This window comes from Capricornis sumatraensis, chromosome 15 (genome assembly GCF_032405125.1).
Source record: "Capricornis sumatraensis isolate serow.1 chromosome 15, serow.2, whole genome shotgun sequence".
Lineage (NCBI taxonomy): Eukaryota > Metazoa > Chordata > Mammalia > Artiodactyla > Bovidae > Capricornis > Capricornis sumatraensis.
Window position 1 is genome coordinate 42,235,008 of NC_091083.1, and position 27,480 is coordinate 42,262,487.

General features: G+C 50.7%; 1 protein-coding gene across 1 annotated transcript in view; it reads left to right on the forward strand.

The window, feature by feature from the left end:
• Positions 1–27,480, forward strand: part of SLC24A3 (solute carrier family 24 member 3) — a 424,483-nt gene that overhangs the window by 255,381 nt on the left and 141,622 nt on the right. Inside the window, exon 3 of the mRNA XM_068987406.1 lies at positions 4,578–4,654. Within this exon, the coding sequence (XP_068843507.1) occupies positions 4,578–4,654 (77 nt within the window). The remainder of the gene's footprint in view (positions 1–4,577; positions 4,655–27,480) is intronic.

Sequence of the window (27,480 nt, forward strand, 5' to 3'; positions counted from 1 at the left end):
GGATGAAGTGACACGTTGGCAAAAGCCACACCACGAGAGGCCTGGGGATGAGCCCCACATCTCCAGACACCTGACTGGGGGCCCTTTCCTCGGCCTAAGCTGACCCTTGCCTTAAGATTAAACACCATCACATCAAACTGCTTTAGAACCAGGACAAAGCAACACTTCATGAAATGACTTTGTACTGGCAGGCACTGTGTGGGGTGCATATGGGGTGGAGAGGGTTACTGATGAGATAAGTGATGAGCTTTGGGGGCTTACCCCCAAAGAAGCTGCTGCCCCAGTTGGGTCTCTGGTGATGGGGCTGCTCCTGAGTCACGTCCCCTGTGGCTAGGGTTGTCAGGTACTGGTCTTTGCCAGTGAGTCACACAAGCTTGCAACATGATGGAATTGAAAATGATTACAATGTTCTTTGCAAGTCATGTATTAATTAGCTCTCTGAAATCATCGTAATAATTCCATCATCAGCCCAGTACATGTTTTCAGAAGAGCTGTCATAAAGTGAGACCCACATCAGGTGAGGCTTCCTGGGGAATTCTTACCTAGCCATTCTTTCCACATGACTGGGAACCACCAAGTAAGAATGTTGTCGTTCTGGAAGCAATTGGAAAGCATTTAACTGACTATCCTCTGCCTTCCAACCCTCACGACTGGTCACACCCACCCTTTGTCTCAGGCACTGCCCAGTTACCTCTAGCTCGGGGAGGAGGTCTGGCAGAGCCAGCCACTCTGCTCACAGCCCTGTGCTTCTGCAGTGGGATAGTGATAGAGCCAGGCCTTTGCTGTATGCCATTACACTCTACACCCTATTAGCAGGCAATGGTTTTTCAGGACTGTTAGTGGTCCTGCTCCGGAGAAGGCGATAGCACCCCACTCCAGTACTCTTGCCTGGAAAATCCCATGGACGGAGGAGCCTGGTGGGCTGCAGTCCATGGGGTCGCAAAGAGTCAGACACGACTGAGCAACTTCACGTTTACTTTTCACTTTCATGCATTGGAGAAGGAAATGGCAACCCACTCCAGTGTTCTTGCCTGGAGAATCCCAGGGATGGGGGAGCCTGGTGAGCTGCCATCTATGGGGTCGCACAGAGTCGGACACGACTGAAGCGACTTAGCAGCAGCAGCAGCAGCAGTGGTCCTGCTCAACTATTGGTCGACACTGCAGTGGGCCCCCCCAAAAGTGACCAACTGTCAGTGAGTGACCATTAGTGGTCCTTCTCAGCCAGTGGTTGGTGCTGCCATGGGCCCCACCCCCAAGTGACCAACTGTCAGTGAGTGACCATTAGTGGTCCCACTCGGCCATTGGTCAGCACTGCATTGGGTCCCACGAACAGGCAACCAGCTGTCAATGAGCCACCAATCATGGGCATTTCAGCCAACAGTCAGCAGAGTGGTGGTCATCAGGTAAAGAGTGAGGTAAGAGGTGGATCCTGGCCTCCTCCCAGGGTCCTCCAGCTCACCCAGGCTTGGGCCAGCAGGTGAGCTGGGGGTGCCCAGGCGCCAGGCTGGGACTGTGTCCTGCCAGACCCAGTCCCTGTTGTCTAGGCAGCCTGAGGAGCCTGAGGGCCAGTTGGGTCCTGGCGGTCTGGCTCCCTCAGCTGTGACAGCTAGACAGGGTCTGGAGACTTGGCCCTGAGGGAGCCAGCAACTGAGCTCTGCCTCCTCTTAACCAGGCCCTAGACCTCGGAGGGTGGAATTGTGCCTTGGGACCTGCCCTTTCTTGTCAGAAGAGAGAATCACATGTTTGGTGGAAATTGACAAGCATGTCATTCCCTAACCATGACCTGACCTCAGGAATAAAGGGCTTGACACCAGGAAGTTTGCAACAACAACCATGCCTCTCTCTCCCCTTTCCTAGAAAAGGGCTTTGCTGAGAGCTTTCAGGAAGTTTGGGGGTTTTAAGGCATGAGCCTCGCTTCAGCCTTGCTAGGCCCTGCAGAAAATTTTTCTCTGCTCTGATCTCCAGCATTTCCATATCATTTGGCCTCACTGCATGTCAGGCACATAGACTGGCATTTGGGTAACAGGATCATCTCATGGAGAATTTCATTGATTTTCTTCTAGCCAGTCATGGGTTCTGACAGCAGGAGGCACCCTTGACCAAGGACTGGGAGTTTCCAGCTGGTGATGAGTAAGACACCAGGCCAGGAAGACAGATCAGGAAGGGGACACTGCCAAGCTCCCCCACTCCCCTGAGCTCTAAGGAAGGAGGAGCCTGAAGGAGAGTGTCCTGGTCCCCAGCCCTACCCTCTTACCCCACCCCCCCGCCCCCCAACACCTCCTGGGCCAGCACTTTGGACAGCACTCACTCTGCCCATCCAGAGCCAGCACTGGGCTCTGTGGGTCCTTCCCCATCCAAGGGCACAGCTCTCGGCCTGGGCCTATCCAAGAGCCCCAGCCAGGTCCCAGGGTTGACTGGGAATCCAGATCTCTGCTGAGACCCTCCCCTTCCAAACTCAAAGCCCAGAACATCCATCTGGTCCTGGTCATTCCACTCCTGAACTCACTGTTGAGCACCCAGGGCATTTAAAATAAAAATTGTTGTCGTTCAGTCACTAAGTCATGTCCGATTTTGTGATCCCAGGGACTGCAGCACATCAGGCTCCTCTGTCCTCCACTATCTCCTGGAGTTTGCTTAAATTCATGTCCATTGAGTTGGTGATGCTATCTAACCATCTCATCCTCTGCCACCCCCTTCTCCTTTTGCCTTCAGTCTTTCCCAGCATCAGGATCTTTTCCGATGAGTTGACTCTTTGCATCAGGTGACCAAGGTATTGAAACTTCAGCATTAGCAACAGTCCTTCAAAATGCCTCGATTCAAAACATAAAAATGTGTCACTTACTGACATGGTGCCCTTGATCAAACCATTCTTGGGGCCTCTGGTAGAGAGGCAAGGATGATGGAGCAGGCACGGTGTGGGCATCTTGCAGACTGGTAGGGCCGCCTGCACCACGGCCTTCATTCCCTCCATCTGCTGCCCTCAACAGGAGGGGTAGGAGGGAAGGCAGTGGCTGGCTTCCATGTATCAGTGCCAGGGGCACCTTGATGCCCCTCACATCCCTTCTCCTCCTCGTTGATGGTAAGTGGTCCCCACGCATGGCAGTTTTACATGATGCCCATCACAAGGCAGACACTGGCTTTGGTTTCCCAAGGCTGTCCCAATGGATACAGTAACCTGTGTACTGGCCCATCTCCACCTCTGGGGGAAGGTGGGCAATGGATTGGTCACATTTACCCCTGCACTGCCCAGCACTGAAAAGCCCTATGGCAGCTGCACAGATTGCTCCTCTGGTGTGTGGGGGCTGAATTTAGATTGGATCAAGTCCCCACTAGGAAGAAGCGCCCTGGAAGGAAGAGGTCACCAGGTGAACTAAGATGGGCAAGCAGTGCCAGGAGCCGAGAGGTCACAGGCATGAGGGCATCGTGGCTGCTCTTCCGGGTGCATGGCCCTCACTGTGGTTGTGCCAGCACGCCGTCCAGTCCTGCTGCCACTGGGTTCCTCGCCTACGGTCCAGAAGCAACAGCCTTCTGGGAGGGTCGGAGGCATAGTGGGTGTCAAGCACGGGGAGGGTGTGTGCCATCTGGCCCGGAGCAGAGGCCACTGCTACGCTGCTGTGGATTCTGCCTAAACCTGTGCACATGTCCTGCTGTCAGAGCCTCTGTCTCTACCCACCACGGCCAGCACAACCCCAGGGCCCATCAGGAAGGAGCAGTGCAGCCATGGGCGATGCCTGTTGTCTTCAGAACCATCGAGTGGGGTGCCGCTTTGGCCAGATTCAAGTGCCCCCACTGGGAAGCAGACAGTGCTGGGAAGCCTGGGCCAGAGGGTTGAGGGACAGGCCTGCCCTGCAGGGTTCCGCACGGCAGCCCCCCATGTCCTGGGTTTGGAAAGTGGGCAGAAAGGAACATTTCTTATGTGTTCTGCCCTGCACTGGACTTCCTGGGAAGCAGAGGGCAATGTGGTGTAGAAGTAGGAGGCAGGAGGAGGGAGTATAAGAGGCTAGGGGGCCCCCAGCCAGGGCAGGAGCACGACAAGGAAAAGAGGGCCAGACAGACAGTTCAGAGCAAGGGCTTAACCCTGCATGTGCCACGGACCCCCGGGTAATCCTTGAAGCCTGCAGGCCTCTACTTGGGAAACGTTTGCGAGGACGTGTGATGCTGCAGAAGGAAACTGATGCGCTGGAATGAAGTTGTCAGGGTGCTAGAACACAGACCTGCACAGTAGTGGTTCCCAGGTGTCCTCATGAACCTTGGTCACAGGTGGCGAACTCCACGCCGCCCCCATGTTGAAGGGGGTGAGCGGGAGCCGGGCAGATGGCAGGACCGTGTGTCCTGAGCATGTCCGCTGGGGTCACAGCCCTGCGTGTTTCTAACACGGCTGAGATTTGTTGCCTCTATTCTTATCAGGAGGAATCACCAAGTTCCCACTTAGAGATCTGTGAACTTTGAACTTACAAATGTCACTTTTCCTCATCCAAGTTCATAGTAGACTGAGGAAGGCAGTGCTCTGAAGGCTTCCTGTTCTGAAATGTTGTCACCTGTGTGTATTGAGCTGCTCTTCTCTCTCCATCCCACAGCCCTGCACGAGTTCCCCAATGACATCTTCACCAATGAGGACCGAAGACAGGGGGCTGTGGTCCTTCACGTGCTTTGTGTAAGTACCCTGCTGATGGCCCCGCCGCAGGGCCCGAGGGAGGGCCTGGAAGTGGGGGGTGGGGGGTGAGGGAGCAGAAGGGTTTCCCCTCCTGTTCACACACCTGCTGTGGGGTCTGTGAGCCCCAAACAGGTGATCAACAAACGTGCTTTTTAAAAGGTATTTTTTATTGAAGCATAGTTGATGTACAATGTTTTGGGTGTACAGAAAAGTGATTCAATAATATGCGTGTGTGTGCGTGTACATATATATTCTTTTTCAGGTCCTCTTCCCTTCTGGGTTGTTGTTACAAGATATCAAGTATAGTCCCTTGTGCTTTACGGCCGATTCTTCTCGTTTGTCTTATATATGGCAGTGTGTATCCAAAGGTACTGTCTTTAAGAGGCCACAGGTGTGTACGCTAGGGGCTGCTGCTGCTGCTGCTGCTGCTAAGTTGCTTCAGTCGTGACCGACTCTGTGTGACCCCATGGACGGCAGCCCACCAGGCTCCCCTGTCCCTGGGATTCTCCAGGCAATAACGCTGGAGTGGGTTGCCATTTCCTTCTCCAGTGGATGAAAGTGAAAAGTGAAAGTGAAGTCGCTCAGTTGTGTCCAACTCCTGCGACCCCATGGACTGCAGCCTACCAGGCTCCTCCATCCATGGGATTTTCCAGTCAAGAGTACTGAAGTGGGTTGTCATTGCCTTCTCCGACGCTAGGGTCTACATGGACGTTTTCTTTCCCCGATACCCATGCCCAGGGCGTGGGCTCTGGGGTCAGAGTGGAGATTCTCTCTGATGAAATGCCACCTTCCTTGGGAGTCCATCCTTCCCCAACCTGCCTCTGTAAACTGCCTGTCTTCACATGGCTTTACTTTTCTCTGCAGCGCTGAGTACCCTGTGACGTAATATTATCTAGTTCTTTGCTTATTGCTCATCACCTTCTCTCCCACAGTGATGCAGTTTTGTGCACAGCTGGGATGAGAATAGGGATGTAGTTTTGCATGTGGCTTCCTCCGAGACCTCTTCCTGTCATGTGGTGGGGCAGTGTCTGGCACATAGTAAGTGGTCCATGAAAATGTATTCTGGCTCTTAATCTCCACCCCTAGCCTAGCACTTCATCCACAGGCCCAGTGGATGGAAGGAAGGCTTTTGATTTTCCTTGTCCCCATCCAGAGAATTGGTGGGGCGTGGGGGGAGCGGGTGCAGGGGTGACGCTGTCTTGAAGAAGTAGCTGCAGAACTGGTAAGACTCAGGGCACATTCTCAGCTAGACACATCAGTGCTCTTTCCCGTCCCCATGGCACGGGCTCCGCCTGGGTGCTCTTGATTCCATTCTGGTTATTTATTGCTGTGAAACGTTCTCTGAATTGGGTGACATATCAGATAACTACATCCTGTCGCTTATCAGTTCCAGGGATCAATAGTTCAGAAAGGGCACAGAGGTGGGTGCTGCACCCCAGGATCCAGGGCCCGGGATGGGAGAGTTGGATGGCTGGTGGTGACGCTGATGGCTGGGACTGGAGCCACTGCTGCTGGAGGACCCCTTGAAGAAGGCTCGTCTACTCCCGTGTCTGGTGTCTGGGCTGCAGTGCCCGGAGGACTGGCCCCGCTGGGACTGTCGACTGTGTGGCCCCTCCAGCATGGCTCCAGGTGGCAGCCCAGGGCTTGCAGAGGGAGGGTTGCGGTGAAAAGGAGGAAGCCCATGGCCTGAATGGCATAGCCTCTGAAGCCACACGAGTCATTTCTGCCAGTCTCTATTGCAGTCACAAGCCCACTGTAACTCAGGGGAGGGGACAGAGACCTTATTTTTCCATCCACACCGCAGGCTCTGGAGTCAGACCAGGTGTGGGGTAGAGCCCGGTTCAGCTGTCCTTGCTTTGTGAGCGACTTCTGGCAATATATTTACCCTCTGGTCCCATAAGCTGCCTAAGCATGACTCCTTTCCTGATGAAAGCCGTCAACTCTACAAGTCTTTCCCCACTTACCCCAACCCCTCTAAACCATCCACTTTAAAAAAGGCTCGAGGGGCCCCAAATGATAAAACAGCCTCTGTAGCCCTCCTGCCCGTCAGGAGAGTCACGGGCACAGAAGAGTTACTATGGATGCCAGCTGCCACCCCAGCACCAGGGAGCCTTCCCTGTTGCTAGGCTGAGAAGACCCAGGTATTGCATCAGACCCAGGACTCCCGGCCGCCTTGGCGCCCTGATGCCTTGAGAGCTGAGATGAGGTTTCCACTCTCAGCCCAAACAGCACAAGCTTCCATCTCCCAAGGGGTGTTGTTGCAGCCAAAGGCAGGGCCCTTCCGCCCTCCTCCACTCCCCACCCCCCGCCGCCCCGGGATCCTCTGAACCCAGCTGAAGCCAGAGGAGGGTACGTTGCCTTGTCCTTCGTGAGCCAAGGGTCCTGTAAGGCCTCTGCCATCTGAGGCAGTGAGTTCCCAGGCAGGCACGAAAGCTAAGTAGCCAAAGCAGGATAATTCCGGCCTTTGCTTAAAGGTACTTTTCTCCCCCCTTGCCTGCTGCTGCTAAGTCACTTCAGTCGTGTTCGACTCTGTGCGACCCCATAGACAACAGCCCACCAGGCTCGCCCATCCCTAGGATTCTCCAGGCAAGAACACTGGAGTAGGTTGCCATTTCCTTCTCCAGTGCATGAAAGTGAAAAGTGAAAGTGAAGTCGCTCACTCGTGTCCAACTCTTAGTGACCCCATGGACTGCAGCCCACCAGGCTCCTCCGTCCATGGGATTTTCCAGGCAAGAGTACTGGAGTGGGGTGCCATTGCCTTCTCCCCCCACCCCCTTGCCTAGAGGAGTGGATATAAACCTGCAGCCTCACACTTTGTCATTACTGGTGTCTTATCCCACAGCCTGCCCTGCCCTGGGCCCTGCATTGTGGAAACCACAGGGCAAGGAGTCTAGGGGCCAAAGTCAGTGTTCACCCCTTGAAGACCATGCTCCAGCACCTGGAATTCCAGAATTCTCCACCCAAACAGCCCATGTCTGCGGCCAAGGCCCACTCAGGCTTCCTCCCCAACCTGCCTCTCAGAGGGAGGAGACCCCAGTGGAGAAGCCCAACCTGCTGCCTGGGGGATCCACATGCAGGCAGGTGATGCAGGGCAGGGGTCCCAGCTCGGGGGAGGAGGAGCCCCTCTGCTGCCTCTAGTCAGGCTGGGCCTGCTGGTGGCCTCCTCAGAGTCAGGGAACAAGTTTATATTGTCCACCCTCAGAAATATAACCCACCCCACCCCTATGCTGTGGGGTCACATGAGCCTCACAGGAAACCCTCGTGTAGTGTCTGGCACATCACTGGCACCCAGCACACCTGGAGCTCAAGAACTGTCAGATTATATCGTTGGGTGTAGGAAAGGCTGCCAGGGCTATCCTGAGCCATCCCCGTCGCCAGTGGGAAACAGTTAAATGCATGAGTCAGAGCTGTAGGAGCTAACATATAGAGTCCTACTCTCAGCTCTCTAGGAAGCATCTCTGAGCCCCTTCAGGATGGTGGCACTGGGCTGGACCCTTCTAGCAGTCTGGTCACAGCTCACTGTATTGTTCTGCAGGAGCCCGCTGTATTGGAGGCAGATCCCCCCTGGATGGCTCCCACTACGTGTTAGTGCAGCCATGGTCCCCCCCCCCCAGGGCAGGAGGAGTGAAATGAAGGCTCCAATAGTGGAGTGAGTTTGAAGAGTGGGCAGGCATTTTCCAAAGAAGAAGAGGGAAGGGAATTCCAGGCAGGAAGCAGAAACCTGTGATGGAAGATGTAGACCCTGGAATTCAGGATCTAGAGAGAGTAGAAACTATGGTCTGTGAAGGGTGGGAGGCCCCAGGAGGTGACTCAGGCACTGGCTTGAAAGTGGTCCCTCCTTGCCTGGGGAATAGGGTCAGGCATAGCCAGAGGCAACTCAGAGCACTCTTCTCCCCTGCCAGGGCACAGAGGTCCAGGAAGGGTGGAGGAGGGCTCAGGGCCATACGGCTGGGGTCCCAGGTACCCTGACGGACACCCCTCAGGATACCCCTCAGGACACCCCTCAGGGCATCGTAAATGGGTGTTTATGTCATCTGGCCTCCTCCAGTGAGGGTTGGCAGGCCTTCTTCGGGAGGGTCCCAGAGCTGTGTCCTGTCACCCAGGCCGCCCCAAAGAAAGGACCCCAGGGACCAGCTGGCAGTGATTTGGGATCTCCACCAGAACACCCAGGCCTTTTAGCACGTGTCCAGAAACCTGATTAAGCTTCACAGCTAAGCTCACACACCCCGTCGCACACAGACATTGTGAGTTTGCTTTTCATGGGAGGCTTTCCGCACAGCCCTTGCCTTTGGCCCGTGGTCACAGAGGCTCTGACTTCCTGAAACTACACTTTAATCTTCCCTGTCCAAGCTTGCCTTTCTCTTTTTTTTTTTTTTAATATACTTCCCTTCTTTTTGTGAGCTTTGTGGAAATCAAGCAGCCATTTCTGGTTAAACTTCCCCCGCACTGTGACTTTAATTTTCCTTGGTTCTTCCGGGTTTTGAGGCTGTCAGAAACCTTCAGGCCTGCGATTCCACTAGACAAAGATTCCTTCCTACTTTCTTTACCCAGGGGTTCCTTGTGCTGTGCTGTGCTGTGCTGTGCTGAGTCATGTATGACTATGACTGTAGCCTACCAGGTTCCTCTGTCCATGGGATTCTTGTCTCTGCAAGAATACTGGAGTGGATTGCTGTGCCCGCCTCCAGGAGATTTATCCAACCCAGGAATCGAACCCGTATCTCCTGCATTGCAGTCAGGTTCTTTACCCACTGAGCCACCTGGGAAGCTCCTGGTAGAGTGGAAATCCGTCATCTGCAAATTTCTATCAACAGTGAACATCCCCAGGAAAACACACTTGTCTGAGAACTTGCTTCACCGTCTGAGAACTTGCTTCACCGTCTGTTCTAATGTTCTAATGTTGATCAGGATACCCTCAGTCAGGTCTTCCTTAGTTGGGGTGATTGAAGCACAGGAGGGCGGACAGATCTCAAAGGAAGTTGCAGCCTGAATTCCAACTCCAACTTCACCACCCTCCACATGGAGCAGGGTGAAGGCTAATTTTGACGTGTTCCTGAAGAACGGGGAGAGCCCATCCCAGGTGGGGAGCACTCCCCTCTTCTCCCTGCCTCCTTTGAGCTAAAGTCCCCTTTCAGTCCTGGGGGAGGAGCTCTGGAAGGAGCCTTACCGGGTGGATATCTTTTCCCTGGAGCCTTGGGAGCTTCCAGTCATCTGTTTAATTATAATATCTTAAGGAATGGTGTCCTTGGATCCTCTCCCCTCCCTGGGGCTCAGAGTGCTTTTGTTAAGAGCCAAAGAATAAACTAATTGATGCACAAGCCAGTTCTCAGTGGTTGGAGGGGCCAGGGTGCCAGTAGGATGTAGAAGGGGCCCTTCTTGCCCCCACCCCTACTTGGAGAGGCAGCTTTGTACATCAAAGCTCCACCTCAGCCCCGGGGGTGATTTTTGTCTCTCCAAGGTCATTCCTTTCCTTTTTCGCTCTGAGATTGAACACTAAGTCTGTAGAACTGTGCTATCTCATCAAACCTTCTAATGCTGATGAAGTTGTTCCCTCTCTGCTCTGCCCAGAAGGGAGCTGCTGGCCATGTGAGCTACTGAGCCCTTGAAACTTGGTTAGTCTAACTGAGAGGTTAGTCTGATTTTAAATTTTATTTTATTTTCATGAATATAAATTAAGTAGCCTCAGGAGGAAATGGAAACCCACTCTAGTATTCTTGCCTAGAAAATCGCGTAGGCAGAGGAACAGTCCATATTGGGTTGCAAAGAGTTGGACACAACTGAGCAGCTGAGCATGCATGCATGGCAAGGGGTTCCCCTAGAAGACCTAGAGATTCTAATTGACCATCATCCCTCCTTTTGCTTGCATTGTCAACTCAAAATCACAAAGCAGAGGTGGTCAGGAAAAAAGATCTCCAGGAAAGAGGCGCTACTCCTTTACCCTGGCATCTGAGCGATGGCCTGGGTTTAGCAACTCACACACATGGGATGCGTAGAAGGCACTTATAGGCCACCAGGTGCCCAAGATGGGATTTTTTTGTTGGGGCGGGGGCAGTTATGTGTAGGCTTCTTTTTTGTTCATATATATTTTTATTGAAGTATAGTTGACTTACAATATTTCAGGTGCACAGCAAGGTGATCCAGTTTTACATATACACATATATTATTTTTCAAATTATTTTCCATAGGTTATTATAAGGTATTGATTATAGTCCCCTGAGCTAGACAATAAACCTATGTTGCAAGATGAGATGTTTGATGAGAGAGGATACCCAGATAAGGAGCAGGAGAGCTTGTGTATCACCAAAGTGCTAGGGGCTTTGGAACAAGTCCCAGAACTCCTGGCCTCGATTTCCACATCTATAAAGTAGGGAGTGCATAGTAGATGCTCAAGAAATGTTAGGTGTTTTGGTCCTTACCTTCTCCCCACCCTACATCTCTCTAAGGGTGGCTCACCTGTGCTTAGCCCACCACAAAGGACCAGAGTCAGACCCACTAGGAGCCGGCCCCATCCTCATGAACACCAGGACACGGGGGCCCAGAGCCCTTTCTATAGCTCCAAGGCCAGGGTCCTTAGAGAGGAGCTGCCACAGGGGTTTCAACGTATAAGGGGACCCACAGAATCTGGTCAGCAAGGTCCTGGCAACAACTCTCTGGCCAGGCAGACGTGTTTAGTTAAGGGATCTCACCCTGGAAGAGAAAAATGATTAGAAGAGCTTGTGGAATTTCCTGTTTACTTTTGCAAAAGTGCTGAGCATGTCCTTAATTTGTCAGTGTCAACACAAAGCTAAAACTGGTGTCCAGAGAGGATTAGCACAGAGGGTAAATTATGTTTCGAAAGATCTTAAGTTACTCACTCCTCTCCTTGCGTGAGACCCAGTTCAGACAGCCAGAGTCTGACCATCAGGCCTCACGGGCTGCACACAGATTGGCCAGTGGTTGGCTCCCCAGGACCTCAAGCTGGATATAAAGCCTGGTGGTGGTTTAGAGCGTACCCTTTGAGTGAAACCCACCTGAGTGTTGGTCCTGGCTTTTCCACTGATTAGGCGCATAGCCATGGGCGATCTGCTTTGCCTCAGCTTCAGCTTCCCCGTCAGTCACTGGAGGTGAATCTGGCTGCTATCAGGAACATATGAAGGCATGTGGGCAGAGCTCTTGGTAGAGTATCTGGCGCTGCTGGGATAAGGCCCCCCTGTACCCACTTAGTATTTATAGCTTGGTGTGCCTGCCTGAACCCCAGTTCCCAGCTCCCATAACTCCAGGCTTTTGCTGATCCCCAGACCCCATTCTACCAGAATGCAGAGCAGCCCAGAAGTGCCAGAAAATTATTAGCCCCCAGAAGTAGCCCTCAGTCAGAGAGGGGTTGATGGATAAATACCTTGGTTCCCTTATGTCTCAGATGTGCGCATGGAAACACATTCAGCCCTGTCTCCCCCAGGTGCCCCAGCAGGTGCTTGTCCAGCATCTTACAGATAACACACCTGGATCAGCAGCTCATTCCTCCCTGATCTATCTTCCTGCTCTTTTCTGGATGGTGGGGAGGGGTCACTTTCTGAGACTCCTCCCTCCCAGCTAAAAGACTTGCACTAGAATCCTGGAATCTAGTTCTGCTTCTAGGGCAAAGGCATTCGGAAAACGAAGATCATGGCATCTGGTCCCATCATGTCATGGGAAATAGATGGGGAAACAGTGGAAACAGTGTCAGACTTTATTTTGGGGGGCTCCAAAATCACTGCAGATGGTGATTGCAGCCATGAAATTGAAAGACACTTACTCCTTGGAAGGAAAGTTATGATCAACCTAGATAGCATATTCAAAAGCAGAGACATTACTTTGCCAACTAAGGTCTGTCTAGTCAAGGCTATGGTTTTTCCAGTGGTCATGTATGGATGTGAGAGTTGGACTGTGAAGAAGGCTGAGCGCCGAAGAACTGATGCTTTTGAAATGTGGTGTTGGAGAAGACTCTTGAGAGTCCCTTGGACTGCAAGGAGATCCAACCAGTCCATTCTGAAGGAGATCAGCCCTGGGATTTCTTTGGAAGGAATGATGCTAAAGCTGAAACTCCAGTACTTTGGCCACCTCATGCGAAGAGTTGACTCATTGGAAAAGACTCTGATGCTGGGAGGGATTGGGGGCAGGAGGAGAAGGGGACGACAGAGAATGAGATGGCTGGATGGCATCACTGACTCAATGGACATGAATCTGAGTGAACTCCAGGAGTTGGTGATGGACAGGGAGACCTGGCATGCTGTGATTCATGGGGTCGCAAAGAGTCGGACACGACTGAGTGACTGAACTGAACTGAACCATTATTATTGGAGTTCCCTCATGGCTCAGCAGTGAAGTATCTGCCCGCCAATGCAGGAGCTGCAGGTTTGATCCCTGAGTCAGGAAAATCCTCAGAGGTGGAAATGGCAACCCACTCCAGTATTCTTGCCTGGAGAATCCCATGGACAGAGGAGCCTGGCGGACTATGGTCCATGGGATCACCAAACAGTTTACACACAAACTGAGTAAACAACAGCCATTATTATTATGCACATCTGTTCTCTCTCTAAAACCCATGCGGCTATAGAAGATGCAGAATTATGAGAATCCAGCCCCTCTGGACAGACGCTATGTGTGTTCATCTACTGTCTCTTTGGTTCACATCCTGAACCTAGTGCAATAGAGAGAAGCTTAGAGAATGAGCTTGGAGCAGACAGTGTTACCTTTGATCGAATGAGGAGCCCCAACTGGTGATGGGAGAGAGCAGGCACAGTGCTTAGATACCAAATATTTACCTATCAGGACCGGACACCTGCAGCCTACTGTATGCTTCTCTTCATCTTATTTATCTATCAATAGTTTGTCCTTATTGATAGTAATTTATTATTATTGGTCCACTCGTCCCCACTCTATTTTATTTTTTCTTTATTTTGTTACCTATAAGGCAAACTTAATTTATGTGTTCCTCTGAGATGACATTGCCAACAGTCCCAATGTGAACAATATTCTATACGGACTACAGTTTTACAGTATCTTTCCTCTGAAACCACTGACTCCAGTTACATGCCTTGTCTCCATGGAGCTGATGCTGCTAGGTAGCTTGGGCTTTGCAGAGCCCCAGGGAGCTATGTCTGTAGCCCCTACAGAGCTGTGTCTGTTTCCCAGTTTCACAAGGACTCAGAGTCCTTCCTGAACATGTGCTCCAACATGTAGCATCTGAACAAACACGTCATTGGTGACAATCACAGTGTTCTTTCCCTGAAGCATTGGCCTCTGCCTGCTGAGATGTTATATCAGCAGCTGGAGCTGGTGCCTGAGTACAAAAACCACCCAAATGTGTTCTCAGTTAAGGAGTGGGCAGAGGTGGGTGTGGGGTATAGCTTTGGCTAAGCCCATTCAACCTGGGGTGCCACAGTGAGGAAGGAGCCAGGATTCTTCTGCCACATCTCCCCCCACCCCGGCTTCCCTGAGATCCCAAGAGCTTCTCACCCTCTTCAGAGGCTCCTGAAGTGTTTCCAGAACTGTTCCCATTGCTAGTACTCTCTTGTTCTTACACTTAAGGAATCTTAAGGAACCCCAAAGATAACTTGCCCTTTCAATAAGTGGCCGCTCTTTCATTGGGGAATTTAGAACCAGATCCCAAGGAGCTGGTTTAGGGGATATATGGAGTAAACTGTCAGCCTTTGAACTTGCCTCTCACTGTCGGCCCAGGGGCCAAGATGGCACCCACCCACCCAACTCCTAATCCAACGGGTGTGTCCTCCACTCCTGGGACACCTGTGACACCCTCTCTGAAAGTCTTGTTTCCTAAGGCTTGCTTCATCTTACTCCCAAGAATACTAGGAGCTGTTTGCAAATGCATTTCTTGATGAAAGGCTCTTTTGCCTGGAAATGACAGAGCAAGAATGCAAGTTAGGTCCCCCTGTGGCCTCATCCTTGGCCCGTGGCTGGGGATGCTCTTCATGGACTCTCATGATGCATTCTCAGAATACAAGGCCCTCTCCTGGCCTGGGGGTGGATTCCAAAGGTAAACATGGAGTCTGTCTTGTCTGCTGTGTTATTAATGCTTTGATGGGTCTCATTTTACATACGAAGGTAGGAGCCTGAGAATCTACTTTTTCTCCTCTTGAACTTGTTAAAGCTGTCTTTTCCTCAGTGCTGTGAACTAGAGGGATGAGCGCAGTTAGCAGAGTGGTTTTCAGTATCTGAAACTGTGATGGGACCAGCAGCTTTGGCTTGTGCTGGCCCTCTCATCCTCTCCTGGACACAGGCCCAGCTTCACCTGACTTCATTGCTTTTCTGTTTTACAGGGTTGGCTTGAGGCAAAACCTATTACTCTCCTCTGCAGAGGGCGAGTCCCAGAGGGCAATTTTACCCCAAGGCTCATGTGCACATCCATCTGAGTGCACACATGGATGCTTATCTATGGATCCCGTAACCCTCTTTTAAAAGGCAATAGGAAAGACATTTTACCATCTTAGGCACAATTACTTAAAGTGGGATTCTGGATAAAGGAGTGTGTGTGTGTGAGAGAGAGAGGGTGAGTGTGTTTAATGTCTCCCTTGGCAACTTAGCACTCCATTGAAGAGGCAGTGTAGATTGATATGAAGTTGGAATATAGTTTGAAATGGAGCCATGGGTTTTTAAAAGACAACAAACCCTCTTGCCCCTTAGATTGGCCATCTCAGAAACACATCCACTGAATTGCTCAGGCTGGAATCTTAGAAATCAGCCTAGATTTCTTTCCCTCCTACCCCACCGCCATCAGCTTATCCTGGCCTTTCCATCTCCAAACTGTGTCTTCATCCCCATCTCCTCTCCATCCTCACTGGCATGGCTATTGTCTAGGCTGCCATCACCCTCCCCTGGACCAGGATCCCCCCTCATGTCCACGTCCCACACAGTGGTCCAGGCAGTCCTTTAATGATATATGTGGGGATCGGACTGCATGTTCTGGGTCTGCCCACCTCTCCACATCCGTGTCCTACTCTCCCCACCCCCAGCACACTCCCACCCCACAGACCTTCCTCGTGTTCCGCAGTCATTTCAAGCTCATCCCACCTGGGGTGCCTGGGTGCACCCCTTCCTCTGATTCCACATCGACCGTCTAGCCTGCTGCCCTGTGCAGTTTTTACACATGCCTCGGTTCTCACGTGTGAATACTCCATAACTAGCCACCGCCTGAACGTTTTGCTCCACTCTTTGCTGGCAAAGGAACCAGATTTTTCTATACCAAAAATGGCAAAAAGTGAATCCTCTTGTCTCCCTTGCTATAGTAAATAGACAAGTCAGTTCAGAGAGGAGTCTGTTCAAGCTGGAAAGAACTCAGGATGACTAACGAGATGATTTACTGTGTCATCCCTTGTAAAATTAGCTGGTCCTTGTCTTTTTTAGAAAAATAAAAACTGATAGGAAGGGAACAGCTCTCCTGTGAGTGTATTCGTCTCTGTGTGGTTTAGTGATGGTGTTGGCACGGAGATGCAGCATGGGAAGGGAGGGGAAGGGGTGTCCTGCACTGTGAGATGTGGCAGAGACTGGAATGTTTCCCATTGTGATCTTTCTAATAACGAGACAGAGTCTTTGAACACTGGCAGGAGAGCTGTACTGCTTTGAATGTCTTCAAACCAGTGGAGTGCAGAGGGTCTCTCTCTGTTTGTCTTTGGGGTAAATGGGCGATGGCGCCATTCACCAAAGGAGAAAGAGTGTGGCTGGTGACGTCACTACTGTGTTGATTGCAGGGTGACTCAGTGGTGGCGGGCCAGTCTGTCCCAGGGCTACCACTGTCCAGCTCTACAACCTTGAGAAAGTCACTAGCCTTTCTCAGATTCTGGCCTCTTCAGCTATAAGTGAAAAAAAAATCTCAAGGTCCAGTCCAATTCCAAGAGCCACAATTGGTGCAGTAAAAGACAAAAGGACTCCCATCTCTGGTCAGCCATGACACTGTCTGATTTCCTGGGACTCAGCCCCTTCTGACGAGCCTGTGCTGCCTGGAAACACACAGGAGTATCGATATTGCCTAAGTGAAACTCAGCAGGTTGGGCTTGGGAGCTTGAGCTCTGGGCTTGGGTACAGACAGGCACTCTCCCAGGCTCTGTGCCTTCATATCACAAGAACACAGGCTCATTTCCATGGCCCCTGGGGTTAGATCAAGTCACGTGACCAGTATGGGCAGAACAAAAGCGGGCAGCTGCTCCATATGTGGAACAGGACTCCTGCAGAGAGTCAAGAGCCACCACTGCCCCCAAATAATAGTCATGGCAAAGGGCCAGATGCTAGACAACTCCACCCTCAGTTTGCCAGTGGTCTGTGCACTGTAGTCCATCACTTGTGCACGAGTCCAGGGCATCATGATGGGAGCCAAGCAGAAAGGTCCCCCAGTGTTCATTGCTCAGCTGAAGATCAGTCACAGGTTAACAGGGGATACCTTGTGTCATTTTTTCAGCCACCAGTGTACCCGGCACTGGTGCAGGTACATCAGGAATCTCCCAGAAGCTCAGAAAAGCAACCAACCAAGTAGATAGGAATTTCTTCTCTCCTGTTAAGATGCTGACAAGGGAGAGTGGCAGAGAGCACCAGGGCTTGTGTGCACACATGCTGCACAAACAGGGCGTCCAGCTGGTCCACTCCAGGCCATGAAGGTAAAGGCTGGGGGTGGGGGACGGACATTGGCTGTGGGTCTCCCACAGGGGGAGGAGCATGCCAGCGTCTCCCTTCTTCCACCTTAATCCTTCCATTTTAGATAAATGAACAAACTGAGGTTTGGCAGAGCAAACAGCCCGAAGAAGCAAATTGCTGACACCATGTTTAGACCAGTGTTGCGTAACTACCTCAGCTTCAATCAAATGAAGACATGTTGATGGAGAGATTTGTCAGTGAGCAGTGCAGGATGGGTGGAGAAGGCGGTGGCACCCCACTCTTGCCTGGAAAATCCCATGGATGGAGGAGCCTGATAGGCTGCAGTCCATGGGGTCGCTAAGAGTCCGACACGACTGAGCGACTTCACTTTCACTTTTCACTTTCATGCATTGGAGAAGGAAATGGCAACCCACTCCAGTGTTCTTGCCTAGAGAATCCCAGGGACGGGGGAGCCTGGTGAGCTGCCGTCTATGGGGTTGCACAGAGTCGGACACGACTGAAGCGACTTAGCAGCAACGGCAGCAGCAGTGCAGGATGGGAGGTGGTCCTCCCCTCCCAGGGGGCTGACAAATAAAAGACTTGCACTGGGAACATCGCACAGAAATGAAGGATGAGACGCTCAGAGCTGCATGTTCATCAGTTTCTCCTGCGGGAGCCAATCTTGCTCCCACTTTGCAGATGGGTCACTAAGTCTCTGAGAGGGCTCCATGACATAACACCTAGGATGCAGGGATTACTTCCTCTTTTTGCAGGTGAGGAAACTGAGGCACAGAGAAATCAGGCAACTTGCTCAGGGCACAGAGTGCAGAACTGACAGCTGGGGTTGGACCCAGGTGCAGGGCTCCTGAGTTGGGAGGTGATGGAGAGGGAAGTCTCCTTCCAATGATGTGTGACGACTTTGAAAGTGACTCCAGGCATGGTCAGTAGGCACAGTGTTTGATAGTTTCCAAAGCCTTTTTTCTGGGCACAGCTCTAGAAACCTCCCAGTCCTTAAGCTGCCAGAAGACCTGGGGGTTGTAGGGTGGACTCAGGGACTGTGGCCATGCTGCAGGGCAGTGTCACCAGCCTTGTGTCCAGCACCAGGGTGGGCTGGTCATTGCTGGACTGGCTTCACATCCCTCCATGTCCAGATCCCTGAGTGCCTTGTTTCTGCCCACATTACCCCCCAGTCCATGCCCCAGGGAGAGGGGCCATCTGGCCAGACCCTGGTCATGGCTCTGGCCTGGCCCTGCCCTTCCCTTTGCTCTTTGACCAGCAGCCAAGCCATGTGAAAGAGCAGGAGCCGGGGGCATAGGGTTTGCAGGGCTCAGCTGGCTCTATCTGTGACCCTCATTTGTCTGCAATTCCGGAAGCCTTTGAAGAGCACTCGTGAAAATTACAGAATTCCCACATATATTGATGAGAAACAACTACGTAAATAGCACAGCTTGGTATTTACAAAGTGCCATTTTCTGTAAATAGAGGATTTTGGCAACGACTTCCAGGCAGCTCGTCCACCTTCTGGAGGCAGCCCTTGTCTTGTTTCAGTTCTTTCTGGAAGTTGCTTCATGTGCTCTCTTGGTGGCCCGTCCCGCAGCCTCAGCAGGTACATGGAAGCCTCCAGGTGGTCAGGAGCCAAGAGCAGAGACACCTCCATCTATTCGATAGCATGGGGACACCTGGTTGCCATTGGAGAGGTGTTGTGATCACCTGCCACCATCTCCAGGTTGACACCTGACCCCAGTACAATCATTTGGGCTTCTCAGAGGATCTGTGGTCTTCAGGTTGGAAATCAAGGCTCCTTTATTGATCGGGAACAGAAATGCTAAGTTACTGTCTGACTATGTGCTAAATGCAGGGTTTCTCACAAACTTTTAATATGCAAATTTGGGCCATGAATCTCCATATGGGAAGTGTAATATAGCATGGTTTTCAAAGCTGATCACAGAATTCTCCTTTCACAAGTACTTTCAGTCAGTTCAGGTCAGTTGCTCAGTCGTGTCCGACTCTCTGCGACCCCATGAATCGCAGCACACCAGGCCTCCCTGTCCATCACCATCTCCCGGAGTTCACTCAGACTCACGTCCATCGAGTCCGTGATGCCATCCAGCCATCTCATCCTCGGTGGTCCCCTTCTCCTCCTGCCCCCAATCCCTCCCAGCATCAGTCTTTTCCAATGAGTCAACTCTTCGCATGAGGTGGCCAAAGTACTGGAGTTTCAGCTTTAGCATCATTCCTTCCAAAGAAATCCCAGGGCTGATCTCCTTCAGAATGGACTGGTTGGATCTCCTTGCAGTCCAAGGGACTCTCAAGAGTCTTCTCCAACACCACAGTTCAAAAGCATCAGTTCTTCGGCGCTCAGCCTTCTTCACAGTCCAACTCTCACATCCATACACGACCACAGGAAAAACCATAGCCTTGACTAGACGGACCTTAGTCGGCAAAGTAGTGTCTCTGCTTTTGAATATACTATCTAGGTTTGTCATAACTTTTCTTCCAAGGAGTAAGCGTCTTTTTAATTTCATGGCTGCAGTCACCATCTGCAGTGATACTTTACAGTTTGCTAAAGTCTTACTTTGAGTAATGATGACTAACCACTGTCAGGGCCCGTTAATGATGTTAGCTCTAAAGGAAAGATATTGCATCAGTAAGCTTCTGCTGTGTAACAGAGGAACCTCTGTTTTAGTAGCTTATATAAGCAACCACTTATTTAGCTATGGTTCTACGGGTCAACACTTTGGGCAGGGCTTACCCAGGTGGTTCTTCCAGTCTTGGCTAGGCTTCCCTGTGTGTCTCTCATCAGTTGTCAGCAGCCAGGTGCCATCTTTGGGCAGACGACTGGCTATCAGCTGGGGTCACATGTTGTGTCATCCTCCAGGGAACTAGCCTAAGTTTCTTCACATGGCAGCTAGAAATGTCCCATAAGGTAATCAGAAGCTGCTCTAAGCTCCCCATTGGCATGGTATCACCTCTGCCATATCCCATTGGTAAAGACAATTCACCAAGCAGCTCCCTTGGATCCTCAGCCAAGGAGAAACAAGCTCCAGAAAGTGGAGGCTCCACATTTCTAGGCAGGAGGGTCTTTGGAGGGGTGATTTGATTGGGAGAACAAGGCTGGCATTCTTGTTGAATCTGTGTGTGTGGAACAAAGAAAAAGGGTTTTGGACCTAGATGGCATGTTTGTTTAGGGTGTCAGGACATGGAGGGCCAGCTAATTGAGATTATATAAGACCAAAACCACCCTAGAATACACTTCTCCGTGACCCCACAAGAGGCAAGTCTCAACTTTTCTCTACCAATAAAATAGGATTCTCAGGCATGAGAGCACACCAATCAGAGACAACCGGAAATGCTCCCGTAGTCACTCCAGGACAAAGTTCAGTTCTTTATGTTGCTGCAGCAAAATGGGGTGGGGCACACCCAGAGGTGTTTCAGGAGCATCTCTGCAAGGGGGCGTGGTTAACATGAGCTGCGCGACTCTGAGAAGGGATGGCAGAAAGAGGAGGAGGCCTGGGGTGGATGCATCTCCATGGTGTCTGTGCAGGCAGCAGTAGGATGTCAGCAGGGATGCTGGTGTCATGGGAGGAGGGAGCAGCAATCACCAGGCAGGCAGAATAGGGGGGCCACTTGGGGTTTGGGGTTCAGCTTTGTCCATGTCCTATTAGACAAGTTGCTCAGAATCTGTAGGCCTGTGTAGAAATGACCGAGCTCTGTGGGAAATACTGGGCTTTGGTCACCTGTGGGCAGATCTTTATGTCATCCTAGGCCTGGATGGAAATTGATCAGCTAGAGACTTTATCATGTGCTGGCCTCAGCCATTTGCTGTCACCGCCCTATGCTTCTCCAGTCATGTTGAAGGCATGGCAGCATCAAGAGTGAACCCCCAAATGGAGCAAATAGTTGAGCTGGCAGGTGGCAGGCAGACTTGGCCCTCCACTGGTCCATCCCATTGGCTACAGGAAGCACTACACTGGTGGGCACTGCCCAGAGGACCCCTTGGTTTGTCAGCTTTGAAAGGACAACATGCATTGGAAGAGTGACTCTTAGAATATCCTAGGACAAATCACTTGATTGCCAACAGGAAAGCAAGCACGTGGCTACCTGTCCCTGCTGACCTCATAGGTTTCCAGGGAAGTTTGTAGAAAATCATTCAGAAAGCACTTTGAGAGGCCACCACTGGTACACATGGTAGTTCTGGATAAATGACAAAATGGTGCCCCTTCCTGGATGGAGCAGCCCAAAGTAGGCTGCCTCCCCTCAGCTGAAAGGATTGTGCAGTGCAGACTCTGCACAGCTGTTCCTAGCGATCTCTGCGGATTTTGGAAGAAAGTTTTCTCTTGGTGATCTGCAGCAGTGTGAAGGCATGGCCATCGCTCTGCTTAGTTCAGTGCTTTACTTGAGACCACTGTTTGCTCAAGCACATAGCACTTAATAAAGAAGATTCTTACCCTAGATCAACCAACCAACAAATACACAGTTGATCTCATTATTCGCAAATGCTGCATTTGCAGATTCGCCTACTTGCTAAAATTTATTCGCAGCCCCCAAAGCAATATTTGCACGTGCATGTTCTCAGCTGAGGTCGAGTGAGGCAACTGTCAACAAGCATCCCATTCAGCCCACATTGTGCGACGCGCTCTGAATTTTTGTGCTTTGGGGAGGGGATGAGGATGAGGTTGCTGTTTACATTTGCCTCCGAGCACAATGCTGAAGTGCGGTCTAGGGTTCCTATGCATGAAGGCTGGGATGTGCCTGATGGAGAAAATAGTAATACATGTGTTAGATGAGTTTCATTCAGGCACAAGAGACACTGGTGTTGGCCCTGAGTTCAATGCTAACAACTCAAGGGTATGTGTTAAGGAAGGTGTTTTTAAAGAGAAACGCACATAAAACAAGATTCTGGGTTGATCCTTTGATGAAAATGTTGTGCCCTGAGCCTCACAGGAACCTGACCCTCTTTTCCTCCAGGAGGAAGGGGTTGGTTCTCACTACTTCGGTGTTGGTGGTGACTTGATGGAACATGACTACTGAAGGCTGGGCTATCAACATCACCCTCCTGTACTGCAGCAGAGCAGTGTGGACCCCCCCTTCAGTGCAGCGAGGTCTCTGATTTCAGGACACATCTTGTGTCAGTTGTAGGGGGGCAGGACTGCACAGCACCGGGTGGGTGGGCAGCAGGAGGCCTGTGCTGGAATTCCACCTCCCCCCAGGCCTGTGGCACGGCTGTATACTTGTTACATGGCCTTCCTGAGGTGAGTTTTTCCTCCTCGAAGACAAGAAGATGATATTACCTACATCGTGAGGATGCTGTGAGGATGATGGAAAATATATATAAAACACTGCCCATCCATGGCTTCACCAAGTCCTCAGTGAGTGTTGGCTGTTAAGAGAGAGATGATGCCGGCCATTCTCAAGAGGAGGCAGGGAGCAGGGGCAGACAGAAGAGGACCAGGTGACACCAGCATTTTCTTTCAAGCACTTTGGATTTCCTGAATGGTAAAGATACCTATATTCCTGTGCTAGTACCAAGACCCCTTCAAGAGCCAAACATGAATGCATTCCGGACTGTCTGGGTACATGGTCCTCTCCATCAGTGGAACGTGGAAAGTCAACAGTATCTTCATGCGGACTGTGGTTGCCAGAGGGCTTCCCTGGTAGCTCAGATGGTAAAGCATCTGCCTGCAATACAGGACACCTGGGTTCAATCCCTGGGTCAGGAAGCTCCCCTGGAGAAGAAAATGGCAACCCATTCCAGTATTCTTGACTGGTAAATTTCATGGACAGAGGAACCTGGTAGGCTACAGTCCATGGGGTTGCAAAGAGTCGGACACGACTGAGTGACTAACGGTGGTTACCAAGCTCATATGCACAACATGCTAATATACCGAGATGAGTTGTTGGGGCAAGGAATAGAGACTTTATTCAGAAAGAGAGCAGACCCTGAAGATAGTTCCTAAAGAAGCTTCTTGCCAGGGCCTCCTTCTAGATGTACCTCAGAGAGGCACAGCCTGGCTAAAACGAAAGACTGGAAATCCCAAGTGTTACCAAAGATGTGGAGTAACGGGAACTCCCATCTGCTGTTGGTGGAATTATACATTAATGCAATCACTTTGTAAAACTTTTTGGTAGTAGATGCTGAACAGCAATGTGGAGTTGCTCTGTGACCCAGCAATCCCACTTCTAAGTATCAACAGAAATGTATATTATGTACAAAACAGAAGTACTAGAATGTCCATGGAAGCACCATTTGTAATAGCCAAAGCCCCGTCAGTAGCTCAAGGAATAAGTACATGGCACTCACGTCACACAGTGGAAGACTTCGCAGCCAGGGTAATGACCTACAACACTCTACAGCTACGTGCAACAGGGTGGCTGACCCTCACACACAGGGTCCTGAGTCTGACACACAGTGTGGACTGGTTGATTCTACTTCTATTAAAGTACAAAAACAGATACAAGTCAGGATAATGGTTCATCTTAGGCTTCAGTGACTCTGAAGGGGCTTGTGAGGTACTGGTCAAGTTCTCTACTGACGCCATAAGTACATTCTGGTGTCAAAATTGACCAAGCTGTTCAGTTAAAACATGTCCATTCCAATAACAAAGAAAACATAAATCAGAATCCCTGAGTCACTGGTGAGATAGCAGCCTGAGCACAGAGGCTGCGTTCTGCCCTCTGCAGCCCCGAGCAGCAGCCTGGGGTGGAAGCCCACAGTGGAGCTCCGGTGGGTAGTGTGCTCTTCACACCAACAGCCCAAGAGCTTGCTGAGCCTGCCACTCACACTTTTCCTCCGGGACTTCAAGTTGCCAAGGGCACAGCTGTTAGGGTCACAGTGTGGGTACGGACCCTGAACTGATCTTTCCATTCTGGTGGTTGACAGACATCTGTACTCATAACACAGACACAAGTAAACACCAGGTACCTACTTGCTATAATCTGCTCCATTTTACAGATGAAGAAACTAAGGCTCAGGGAGGACAGGTAGCCCATCCAAGGTCACTCAGGGAACATGTTCAGAATTCGAACCAGTCTCCCAGACTCCACAACCTGCCTTCTAAGTGGCGGGCCCTCCTGCCAGGAGGAGGGGCACGGGGGACTCGCTGCTCCCAGCGAGCGTCCTGCCCTGACACAACCTGCACCACCCAGAAACCACCTGAAGCCCTCCACACAATTCTCTCTTCCACAGTGCCCATTTAAAATGCAAATTGATTCTTTAATCTGCCTTGAAAACACAAAAGCTGTTCCTTTGCAGAAGTGTGAAACCAGAAGGTTCTCAGAGGCCGGTAACACCAACTCCTCCACATTTGTACATTCCAAACAGTATGGAAGGGAGGAAGCCAGTGCCGGAGTGAGGAATAAACATCCCATGTGTTATGTGTGGGCGGTTAATATTGCACAAAGACTGGCGAAGCGGATTTCCTGACATTCTGTGCCATAGGAATGGGGAAGCATTTGCATTTGATTTGCTTTATTTCCAAAATTATTTTCAGAAATGGGAAAGCAACCCGAGAGGAAAAAGCTGAACATCTCCAATCTTCCTTTCCTTCAGTGTAGTCCTAACTCACCTGTCAGTCACAAAGATCAACGACAGGTGTTAATAAAGAGAAAATCTATTTCAATAGCAATGTCACTTTACATGTATTGAAATGTATAAACATTGAAGTAATTAAAAATTACAGATAATTTAGTACTCTCCCATGCCCCTCTCCCACTTCTTATAGGATTACCCTGAAAAACCACGCACAGTAAGAATGTGAACTGGTGAAGACTTGAAAGCTGGCTAGTTTAACAAACCTCATACATTCAGCTCATGTGTTCTGATTTAAAAGCTTTTTTTTACTTTTAGTCTCCCTTTAGAATGAACATATTTTGCTTAAACCTTCCTTTTAGGCTAAACCCATGATGGAAACTTTTCAGACAGAGAAGAATGACATGTGTGAAAGATTTAACTGTAATACTAATGATGACGGTGGCAGTGCCCTGGGAGATGTCTCTAGACAGTGCGCAGTCTGCCCTGATCCTGCTCGATCCACACACGTTTTGTGCTCTCGGGAATGGGGCTCGTTATCCACCCAGACATCTCCTTTCTTCCTTCCTTCCTTCCTTCCTTTCTTTCCAGCTTCCTTCCTAAGTCAATGTAAAAATGTTCATTCACAAGTATCACTGTTTACTTTGTGCTATCCCTGGTTAGGATATCCTGAAGGAAGAGGATATGGAGGGGGAATCCAAGGAGGCAGGAATCTACCCCCTTCCCCATTTGCTGGAATCACAGACCCCTGGCATCTCAGAATCAGTCTTAGGATGCATGATCTCATTCATCACCAAAGTCATTTCTAAGGAACTCAGTCATTGTTTCCAGAATGTCCCCATTAAAATATGAAAAGCTTACCTGAAATATAAGAAAATTTGACATCTTTAAAATAAAAGGGGTGGGGGATGTGCTTACCGGTTGGGACTTTAGCAAGCAAGCCTGTGGGATCCAAACCAATGACAACTCCCAGTGAGATTCCAAGGGTTCCCACCTTGCAAAACATTATCAAGTCAACCAACCGATTTGGAGGACCTATAGCTGGGCTGGATGGGGGTGTCAGAAGGGGAGAGACAGAGTCAGTGCTGAGAGGCAACACCCAGAGCAGATACGCCTGAGCTGGGTAATGAATGCTGAGGCCCAGGTGAAATTGCACTCCCACCTATATAGAAACCCTGGAATATGTGAAGCTGGCAGATGGTGCGTCTATGTGTTTATCAGGTACTGAATATATGTAAATGTGTAATCACTTATTACTCAAAATCAGGTGATCAGAATAAAGGGCTAGTCATGTTTTTGCAGGGCTTCCCAGGTGGCGCTAGTGGTAAAGAACCCGCCTGCCAGTGCAAGATACCTAAGCGATGCAGGTTTGATCCCTGGGTTGGGAAGATCCCCTGGAGGAGGCACAGTAACCCAATCCAGTATTCTTGCCTGGAGAATCCCCATGGACAGAGGAACCTGGCGGGCTACAGTCCATGACGTCTCAAAGAACAGGACACGACAGAAGCAACTTAGTACACACGCATGTTTTTGCAGACTAACCTTCCTGTTTTCCTCTTACTGAGAATGCAAACTAAAGGGCAGGTTTTCCTGCTTCAGGTAAACTGACTGGAAGTCAGGACCCGTGCTTCCAGGGGAAATCTGCCCTGTTTTGGTTTTGAAGCTGCAAAGATGGGATTATCTCGTGGTGGCTGTTTCATGTGACTGCAAGATGAACATTAGCGTCGGGAGAAAGTCTGAGTTTGGGGGCCCACTTCTGTTACTACCCACATTTATGGTAGGATAGTCACCAGAAACAGGGCAGCATCCCAAAATGAGAGCAATAGAAAAATCTCGGGATGTAGCTGTGGGGTGGTGTACATCTCTGGCACTACCGTGTTTAGAGAATTGAGCCCTGTCTCAGGCTGTGCCTGAGGGAGAAGGGAGGAGGAAAGAATGTTGAAGGGCATTGCCTCTCAACACTGACCCCATCTCTCCACTTCTCACTCCACCCAAGGGATGGCTATTGATTAAAGGGGAACGGGGGATAGGAGGGGAGGAAGTGAAAGGCACCTGAGGCCACAGACGTGTGGGGGAGAAGAGCCATGAACCCTCGGCAGCAGTTGGGCAGTTGATCTGGTATCTCAGCCAAGGTCTGTGGAGTGAGAGTGAAGGTCCAAGCCAGAGCGCCTCCTAGTCACATAACGACCCGTTAGAGTACTAATGTCCTGCAGTCTCATCTGTTAAACAATGACACTTGCCACATGGCCTTAAAGAAAGAATCAAATGAGGGCTTCCCTGGTGGCTCAGTGGTAAAGAATCCACCTGCCAATGCAGGAGACACGGGTTTCATCCCTGGTCTGGGAGGATCCCACAGGCCGTGGAGCAGCTAAGCCCGTGCACCACAACTCCTAAGCCTGTGCTCCAGGGCCCAGGAGTGCAGCTACTGAAGCCCTCGTGCACCTATAGCCCGTGGTCCACAACAAGAGAAGCCACTGCAACGAGAAGCCCATGCACCGCAACTAGAGAGCAGCCCCCACTCGCTGCAGCTAGAGACAAGCCCACAGAGCCACGAAGATCGCGCACAGCCAAAAAAGTGAATTAAGAAGTTTTAAAAAAAAGAAGCAAAGCATGTATGTAAGACACATAGAGGAAAAGAACAGAATGGGAAAGACTAGAGGTCTCTTCAAGAAACTTAGAGAAACCAAGGGAACATTTCCTG